This window comes from Ascidia mentula, chromosome 7 (genome assembly GCF_947561715.1).
Source record: "Ascidia mentula chromosome 7, kaAscMent1.1, whole genome shotgun sequence".
NCBI lineage: Eukaryota > Metazoa > Chordata > Ascidiacea > Phlebobranchia > Ascidiidae > Ascidia > Ascidia mentula.
The window spans coordinates 10,137,708-10,148,031 of NC_138572.1; the positions used below are offsets into that span (position 1 = coordinate 10,137,708).

The 10,324-nt window shown below is 35.8% G+C and overlaps 1 protein-coding gene across 1 annotated transcript; it reads right to left on the reverse strand.

Annotated features, from left to right (window-relative positions):
- Nucleotides 1–377: 377 nt before the first annotated feature.
- LOC145908216 (solute carrier family 26 member 6-like) lies at nt 378–9,637 on the reverse strand. The gene is made up of 15 exons (XM_082995446.1): nt 9,499–9,637; nt 9,240–9,403; nt 8,969–9,079; nt 8,359–8,538; nt 7,733–7,815; nt 6,339–6,503; nt 6,102–6,205; nt 5,046–5,177; nt 4,499–4,646; nt 4,315–4,428; nt 3,600–3,773; nt 3,061–3,237; nt 2,839–2,974; nt 1,760–2,160; nt 378–1,495 (listed from the first exon to the last, which is right to left on the reverse strand). Exons 1-15 carry the CDS (start codon nt 9,576–9,578, stop codon nt 1,286–1,288), a joined length of 2,379 nt encoding a protein of 792 aa, XP_082851572.1. The 5' UTR covers nt 9,579–9,637; the 3' UTR covers nt 378–1,285.
- Between the last annotated feature and the right edge of the window lie 687 nt (nt 9,638–10,324).

Here is a 10,324-nt window from a genome sequence, read left to right on the forward strand (position 1 = left end):
ACTCGATAACCTTTATGGTTTTATCGGTGTCCATGCCATTTTATTTTTTTGTATATTGTTCATCTGCGTAGTTGCTTTTTTCGCAAAATAAACATGATTTGATTTGATTAAAAGGATCAAGCCGATTTTAAATTTTCTACCAAACTGGTCTTTCAGCTGTCGTAATGATAAAAAAAACTCGAATTGACTTAAAAAATAGTTGGCGACCACCAGGTTTTTTTGACCACACCTGAATTTGAACCCAGAATATCCTGGCCACGAATCCCGATCAGGTTTTCTTCTTGGTATATGGGTCGGGCGCTTGACCAATCCTTTGGGGCTAATTTACTCTGTACACAAACATGCATCTTGCCATCGAAATTCTTTACAAGAGCAGGAAACGTGACAAAAACCTTGTATTGTCTCCAGTTTTCTTCGCCATCAAACCACTTCAATTACTGTACTGACAAACAACAACGAAATACACGACATGAAAACAGGCTTCTCATCGGATGAGCGGGGGGTATGAGTTCGTGAGGCAGATTAGAAAGTGATACGTTTCCATGCGTAAAAGGATAAAATCATCGGTTGGTAAAATGAAATCATAGTTATAATAATACAGTTTCGTTTAGGCCATATTATTGCAATGGATGTTACTTAAAAGCGACCCACAAAATTTCCGCAAAATTTGTGGATTTGCTACAATTTCTACAGTGAATTCATTGCTTAAAATTGATTCACAGGAATATTCGACTAGAACTCGACAAATAGTTAAAATGAATTACCTAAGAAATTCTAGCAAGAGTAACAGTGTAATTTGCACTTTAAGAAACTTATAGGTGGCGAATAAATATCACAAACTCATGTAGTCTAATGGCAAGTCGCTCGAAAAAATGGTGCAATAAAATGCTATGACGCAGTAAAACTTCACTCAAATAATAACTGTGTATCAGCTCAATACACAGATTCCTAAGATATCTGGGCATAATTAAGGCACTAAGCATAGGCAAAGACAAAAATGATGTTTCAAATAAAGATTGCTTTTAGGAACCACTGTAACCATGGCGATAAGAAATAAATTAGCGTCGCAATAGTACGTGTTAAATTACAGTATGTTAGAAGGTCGAAGATTGACTAATGAACAGCGATTACGGATGAAGATTGGACGATACTTTGCCACAAAGCTTGCAATAAAATTATGTCACAATGGAATATCTCACCATTAAGAAAAATTAAAAAAGAAATTTGAATGATGAAACAATAAGGTAAAAATCGGCACCTACATACGATATCATAGGCCCGTCTTTTAGGATGCGACATTACCGGAAGTGACGTAGACACGATGACGTTCAGTTCGTTTTGCCGACTCCACGGCGAAACGCACAGATGGAAAGACAGTAGCAAGACTCTCTTCATCCTCACTCACAACACCAACTTTTCTAAGTTTTGACATGATCCCAGGCTGCACCGAGGCTAGAAACACGTGGAGATCTCGCTTCTGGAAATCGATACAAATCTGAAACGGGAAAAAATGAGATTTTGGCGAGTTGTACGATGTAAAATACGTTCCTGGCCTTTGTAAAATATATGGGAATATTTTTCGCCAAAAACGTTATTACTAATTTGGTTAATTAGCCAAGGGCTACAAAACAATATTACACATTTTTGGGCAAAAATTCCTCGCCTAATTTTTTATAAAAAAAGGGTAAAAGTTCTCGCATAAATTTTGTGAGGGAAAAAATCATTGCTTTAGTTGCGTCTTAGGTCTGGCGCCACCTACCTGACGCATTGTTTCCATTCCCATAAGATCGATAAAAGTCCATCCTGAACAATCGAATATAATCGTATGAAAACAGTGATTGGGATCTAGACTGACACGCTTCGATGATTTGTGTTTTCCATGTTTTCCATTCACGTGACTGTATCTCGCATCACGTGATTTGAGGTCAAGGGTCACCGATTCGGTCAAATTTGCGTTGCTACTATGGGAGGACGTGGCTTTACTGGCTGCTTTTGATTCATTGCGATTTGAAGGATGGTCAGAATTTGCACCGTCCTCCACTGAGACACCGTCACGTGATTCGCTTACTGCTGGCGTGTCGCTGTCTGATTGGCTGGAATGAGCTTCAGGGTCAGCTAAAGTTTCTTCCAGTCGTTCGTTTAGAAGCGGGGAAAGCTCTTCTAAACAGAAAATCGACATTTCTATTTAAACCAGCGATTACTAAAGTTCGACGGTTCTAGAATAAAATATGAAGGGTTCAATATGAGCAGTCATTTAGTTTCAAACAAAAAGTGCTAAATATGTCCAAGTCTTGAGGTATAAAACACAAGAGAACAAATCCAGAAACAAAAAAATACTATTGTTGCAAGCGTGTAGGTTTACTTTACTGTACATTGAATACGTTAGTGGGTTTCTTGTCAACTTAACCTTATAAGGTATCACGGACAGAAAACTTTAGGAAACACTGATTTAAACGAATATTCGTTGAGATTATATCCAAACATTTTCATACAACATCATCTAGTGGTTGATGTACAAGTGGCCAATTTGTGGAAAATATCCCAGGGACAAACAGAACAACCAAAAAAGGATCAATAGCGAGATAGCGAAAGTAACAGACTTCTCTACTGAAATGATAAGCGAAATCCAAACGGTAAAAACACAGCCCTGAGATGTAGATATACGTTCGTTGTACATCACCGATGTTATGACAGATACAATATCTTACACTGTTCAAACTTATATACTGCTTGAAAACAAAGGACCGTTTGAATACATTACAGAAAATAAAAGCTATTAATCCAGTTGCTATTCTGTGAATATGAAATTTAAATTCAGTTACGGCCACAGACTTTTACCTCTGCCACGAGATGTCTCATCACACAAACTGCTGATAAATATCGCATCGTTGCTTATCTCCTGCAAAGCTGCTACGTTACCGAAAAATGGAGATTGGGGAAATCTGATGATTTTGATTCCCGGTACTTCTTTCGCCTAACCATAAATTTAAGGTAAAACACCAAATAAGCAAAAAATAAATACAAAATTTTGAAATTATAATTCAGGAAATATCTTCCCACCTTTTTGAACTTGACAATATCCCTGTAAATGTCGGTGTCGCCCAAACTACCCCGAACGGTTGTCTGAGGGTTGTATACACTCAATACCACGGTCATCAGAAGGCCAAGAACACCAATGCCAAGACCCAAGGCAACTCCGAATAAAGCAACCGCCGTAAAAGTAACGATCCAAACCACCTTCAAACAATATACTGTTGCCAAGCGACAAACGTATGCTTTACTGAATCCCCTTTTACAGCCACAGAAGTGAAAAATGCATGGTACAAATATTTTTAATAAATGGCGATCAAAATATGACTTCATCACATTATTAGTCACTTTGGACAAAAATAATGCCACATTCATATGTTTTAAAAGCATTAATACGTGAAACAACATAACTTCAATGGCAAGAAGTTGCCATAGTAACCATAAATAGGCAATCCGGAGTAACTTACAGAATAAATATCTTGTTGCATAAGGTAAAACATCCAAAAAGCTATTAATTGCAGAGCTGGTTTTTTCTTGTTTGAACAAGTGCTAATGGTAATAATACTCACAAAGTCGGGTTTGGATAATTCCCAGAGTCGAGATAAAATGGTAATTTGCATCAACAAACCACGGATGTTGATCAAAATAATAGAAGAGAGACAAGCCACAGGGAGTGGAGATAAGTATTGTCCAATCAGAAGCAAGATAAACAAAATGACGATACACGAAACCACGTCAGAGAGCTAAAAAGAAAAAAACTTATTATATTAAATTTGCAACAAAATTTACCACTATAGGAAGCCCAATAGAACAAATTAAATAAATTAATTTATATTTGCTGATAAAGTCAAACCATAAATGATTCATTTACTTTTGATTCCCCAAACATTTAACGTTGCTCCATTTTGCTAATTTACATATTTTCGATTTAACTGAGAATCAGAATCGAAATTATGGAATTGGTAACGAACCCATCAGCTGTAAATCCAAGCAACACATAAAAACGTAGTTAAACCATCCAAAATTGTAATGCGTCCAGATAAAATGGTAATTTGCATCACCAAACCACGGATGTTGATCAAAATAAAATTAAAAATTATGTCTAAGTTTCCTGCAATTTGAACCATTTTTTTTGTTTTCAGAATTAGGAGTAGATCCGTGAGTAGCCCTCATTAATCAAAGTTATTTTTTACCAATACACAGCGAAAAAAGGTTGGTAACCACTGACGTAAAAAAAAACTATGAAAATATGAAACCACGTCCTTCCAATCCCCTTTCGAATACCTGGGTTTTCGTGCCACTGCTTTCTTTGACAGAACTTCTCGCTAAAGCAGCAGAGCAGGCGTGACCTTGAAAGACTCCACACGTTATCTGCGACATTCCCAATGCAAAAAGTTCCTGCAAATAAAAATACACGTCATCAGTATGACGTCACAATAGCAAAAAGTTTTTGCGTAATTAATCGTACCTGGTTAGGCGATATTTTGTAGCCATGGCGTTTTGCGAACAGTTTTCCGATGGAAACTGTTATTGCGAAACTCACTATGGCGATGGGAAACGCATCACCAATCAAACGAGACCATGTTGAGACATCCGGGACTTTGGGAGCTGGTAAACTAAATTATGACATACAAATTTTGCAGTTATTTTGCGTGCCATAACTTCAAGGTACAAAACTAATTTAACATACTTTTTGCATCTGATTTAACGTAAATCATAATATTATTTTACGCGACAGATATTAATGTATTACGGATTACTGCAGTGCTCTGCAGCCTTATTTCGCTGACGTCACACTTAAACACACTACGTAATTCGGCTGGAACACCTCAACCAAATTTACATGTAAGGTTAAGTTGCCAAACATAAATAGTTACTTTAAACTTATTAAAAATTCGCTGATTGCATTCACAGATCGCGGTACACCAAGCATAGTCTTGCTGCACAGGAGTTGAGCATTTGCTTACTAAAGGCTCGTAAAAATATCTGATTTGTGCATAATCATAACGACCTACCCAGATGGAATAGTGCCGACCACAGCTACGCCTTTTTCCTCAAAGCCAGCCAGAGCAGATGTAACGGTTCCTATGATCACCACAATCAGTTCAATAGGTATCGGAATGTTGTGGAGTTTTTTCTTGTATTTTCTGCAACAAAAAATCAATCTAATTCAGGGGTTCTTAACCAGGAGTGCCATATCTGTTCCCAGGGGTTATGGGTGCATGAATACTGAATCATTAGGGCTGGTTACATTTCATTGTATCATAAGAGGTTACTATGGAACTGGTCGTGATTTTAAAAGGGTTTTGAGGAGGAAAAGGGTTAAGAGTCACTGATCTAATTCATATTGACGACAGAACAGTTACAAATAGCTGTAACTTTTACCCAAATACAAAAAAACGATGTACATCTAACGGCGAAAAGAATGCAGTTTACAGCCCAAGGCAAAAACTAGCATTTAACTAGACACATCCGCTGCAATAGGAACTTCCAAAGCAATTAAATGCAGGACAGGGGGTAGGGTTTATTTCCATCAAAGCAGCATTGTGCGTAGCAATTGGCTCAACACAATTAAACTGTTTGCTAACCACATATTAAGAGCACCACCAACGGTAAATACACAGAATTTGCCGAAAATATTTGCAGCCAAGCCATGTCTTCAGCTTTTATTATTGGCCTGACTGGGGTTTAAAAGCTAAAGTTTTTCACTGTTAACTTTAATTTGTCATGGTGACATGATATGCATGAAAATTTGATGCATCCATAAGGACACACTCTATGCATGTCCTTGCATAAAAAGTTTCAAAGGAATAAAATCGTGAAGTTAATTCACCAGTAGTTTGCAGCTCACCCTACAAAACTTCACAATTGACAAAACTAAATTAAACAACTCATTAAACAACTCATGGTTTTTGCTACATTAATGTTTTTTAAAAATTTAAAGGTTCAACTACTGTGTGGATCAGGTACAATTTTGAATATATATAAAACTAGCACAGTTTCAAATTTAAGCAGTACTTTTTTACTGATTTTAAAATCTACAATTTAAGAATCTTAAATCATAAACTTACACATTTATGACCTTGACAGGGTAAAGTATAATCAAGGTCACAACAGAGATTACAACTTCAGGCCATTGGGTTTCCTTAATTCTTGAGAAAAGTTCAACGTAAGTCTGAAAATCAGTGCTTTTATATAAATATAATAAAGTATTATTTACCTCAAAATACATATTTTTTAATTTGACTTTTATATGTGTTAAAATAAGATGAAGAATTTGGCCAAAAATATGCAAAATTTTACCATACCTTGATCAATGCAAACGGGGATGAATGCTGTGAAAGATTAATTCCGAAAAATATTTTCATTTGCGCAGTGACCACAAAAAGCGCAGCCCCAGTGGTGAAACCAGATACCAAGGAATCAGAGAGAAATATGGCAATGAAACCCAACCGAAAAACTCCAAGGCCAATCTGCAAAAACATTTTTAATAGTGTATATATAAGTGATTATAAAGTGTTTTTCTGTAAAATTGATGGTGTAGATTCAGCAGTTAATGTCAAAACAATTTCAAGAATGATAATTTTTAAGAATGTTAAGTTGTAACCGTGATAGACTTTAATAGTACATGTAGTTACAGGAGGCACCAAACTTATCTATAAGACATGTTTTTGGCCATGTAACTTCCTCTAACACTGAGAAAACATGGCAACATCAGTAATGTATCCAAAACAATTTATGTGTTTTCTAACTTGTTTTAACTTCAACAGACATTACACAACCACCAATGACTGCCAAATATGCAACCCACAAATATCCCCCTCTCCAGTTGCCAATGGAAGCAGACTGTTTTGGAATCACAAATACCACTATGATGTCATATTGTTTTCATATAAAAACCACAGAAGTGCATACTGCAGGCATTCCAGCATGAATGAGATGGGGGTGTGTTAAGAGAAAATATTTTTTGCTGGATATTGTGTGGAATAATAAGTGTTTGTAACAAGCATTTGAGTGCTGAAAAGGCAACATTCATTGATATTTAAAGCAGAAGAGTTCAAATAACATGTTGACAACAGTAACAGAATAGGTAGGAATGTAACACAGACTTGTGAACAATATGGCTCCTAAAGCCATTAGCACATGGAATGGCTTGGGAATATCACAGCCAGCTGTCTGGCATTGCATTGACAAGGTAGGGCAGTAATACTTGTTCTGGATAATGGAGATTTGGTTTTGCTTACAAAGCTACAGTTTGAAATAAAGTGATTGATAATTCTTTGTGAAAGCAACTTAGTGAAAAGCTTCTTAGATATCTAATCTTGTTTGACCAAGAAGTTTGAAGTAATCGCACTGTTGGAGACATTTTAATTATCATGCTATTATTTTAAGATGCTTTGCTCAGTTGGAAATTTCCAAATTATGTTATCGGTATTAAAACACACATGCAATAGACAGCGAAAGTTGAGCAAGTTGTAAAGTAGACATATCATATATATGTGTACTATTAAACATATTAGTTTTTTAGCATGCTGGAGCAGTTGTGTTTAACCCTTGCTCTATAGCGTCTTTATGATAACAGGGTGGATACCAAAAACGTGGGCAATCAGATGATGCAATAACTTTATTCATTAGTCACATCTACTTTACCAATTAATGACGCTTTTGTTGACGTCATACTTATCCTGTGACATGCACTCACTTGTATTAATCCAATCAGTAATGTCAGAGAACCAACTATGGAAAGATAATAGGCAATTTCTTCAGGACTTTTTGTTGACGTGTCTGTTATAGAATGTAAAGTCATGTTAGTTTTTATGGCTATGATGACATAGCAAAAACATTAGTGTCTAATTGATGCAATGTCAGAATTGTCAGGTATATTTTTGGCATTTTCATCATGAGTTTACACTTGTGATAATAATATATCAGACTGTGTGACAGAATTTATTTTAATTAGTACCAAAAAGTATATCAATATCATATTGCACTGGAAACATGATATATTTGTGCAAATATATATATATATATAATGTCAGTACAGTACCATATTAATTTAGACTAATGTAGTTGCTGTGATTGTTTTAACTGTCAGCAACACCTGTTCCATACAGTTTCAGATTAATATATTAATGCCCAATGAAATGCAAATTTTTTTCATATGCTTGGTTTAATTTCTTTGTGCATATAAGTCAGGATAACATCAAAATCACCCCCAAACAATTGCAAGAAAAACTTCTTGATTTTAAGATGAATAAAAAAAATTATGCATCACAAAAAAATTTTAATCTTTTACTTACAAACACCTGGAAAATGAATGTAAGATACCTGCCACAGGTGGTGGTGCTGATGATAAAAGTGTAGTTGTCCCTGTCACTGCTGTTGCTGCATTTGTTATCATGGCAATAGGGTCTGAGGAATTTCCTACTGAAGTAGAATCAAATGGATAAGCCAAAAGGTAGTTGTCCAGAGCAGACTTCAGCATGAGACTGATCACGGCAAATGTCCCTGAGAGCAATGACATACTTATCATATTATTTAATACTTTTTCTGCAATTGGTGGCCAAGTGCTTTGTACTACAAAAATAACATTGCAATTATGTTGCGGCACGGACAAAATTTGTAATTGTCGTCTAGTTTAAAGTTTTTTTGCAATAAGCACAACGGTATATCTTTAAGTGTTCAACGCTGTTTGCTGTCTATTGGCGTTAAGGACAGAAATGAAAAAAAGAAAAATAGGGAAAAACATTACTTACATTCTTTCCTTTGATGACAAAACAAATTTACTCTTTGCTGTTGGTTAATAATTATCAGTCTGGGCAATGAAATGTTTGCACAAATGACCTGTTCATTGTGCAAAACTAGCATTCAGTGCCAGAGGCAATGGTAGGTTGGGTGTACACGATAAATTTGGGGCTTAGTGCATTTTGCAACTTACCGACTGATGCATGTTTGGAAGTCCCAAGAAAGGTGTATGTAAGTGGTGCAAAAAATGCCACATACATGCCATTGATTGGTTGTAGACCAGCAAGCAAGCCATAGGCCAAGCCTGTGAAAAAATAAAACGATGAAAGCAAACTTTTACAATATGTAAAAAGTCAGCATTAAGTAACTTGGTGTAAATACAATAAAATTCAACATTTTAATAAATTTTAGAACCTTTCACACATGGACATTTCAAAAATATTTTTAATTGTGAAGCAACTTACTTTGAGGAATTCTTACAATAGCAGTTGTAATGCCACCAATCAAGTCACCAGGCAAATACTCTTTGATTTTATAAGTTCTGGCCCATGTTAAGATAGGTAGAAATGAAAGAAATATGTTGCATGCACAGCTTTTGCTGCATTGCACATTTTCCTTCAGTTTTTGCCTGCAAAATTTGTTGTTGATTTTAATATTTCTTTGATAAATTGATATACTTGCTATACTGGCATCTCAGTATGTGTAAGTATTGGCAATTCTTACCTATAGCTTATTTTTGCTGGTGCTACGTAATCAAACTCATCTCTAAAATTGTCTTCTGTCAAAATGTTGTTGTATTCCATCAGCAGTTAACGTACAATTTAACACCAAAATCATAAAATTCAAAGAGATTGACTCATCTGAAAAATATGACATCAGATAATTAGATTTTATGCTAAAGTCAAGAAAGGACCTCCTGCTGAATAAGATAGCAACAGATTTGTGCTTTTCTGCATTCTGCAAGCAGGTTCTTTGGATTTTACCTTTTATATACCCAAATAAACACGTTTGTGCACTATCTAAACGTTCTGTATCGGAACTGTAAACCTCGTTGTAGAAATAACACAAAAGAAATTAAGACACAATGCGCGTACGTGACATGACGAGCCAACCTTGAAACGCTCCATACCACTATTTTACGACAGCTTAATGACATGGCAATTTTTTTATGACGTCATTATGCACAAACTGCGCTTTGGGCACATCCTAAAAACAGTGGTTCTCAACCTTTTTGCACTTGCGGACCGGTCAAGTTTCTAAACCACTTCAACGTCCCGGTAATTTGGTAAAATTGAACTGTAATAAAATTAACATATTGCTACAAATTTGATATTGCAAAATCACGAACTTCGCACCAGTAAAAATTCTTTCAATGTGAAAATGATATTTTTGGCAACGGATGAGAAACACTGCTCTAAAAAATGCACCGTAACGGATGTGCAGTGAGACGAAGCCAGGGGTGCGCGTTCGAACGATTTTTTTAAGATGAGCGACTTTGGTTGGCTGATTGCTAATGTGTTTTTTTAACAACCTTTTGTTGTTTGCAACT

Coding starts and splice junctions, on each gene's coding strand:
- LOC145908216 (XM_082995446.1), bottom strand. CDS start 9,578: ATGGAATACAACAACATTTTGACAGAAGACAATTTTAGAGATGAGTTT. Junction 4,429..4,498: donor ACAAAATATCGCCTAACCAG/GTACGATTAATT, acceptor TTTTATTTGCAG/GAACTTTTTGCATTGGGAAT. Junction 1,496..1,759: donor GAATGGAAACAATGCGTCAG/GTAGGTGGCGCC, acceptor TTCCCGTTTCAG/ATTTGTATCGATTTCCAGAA.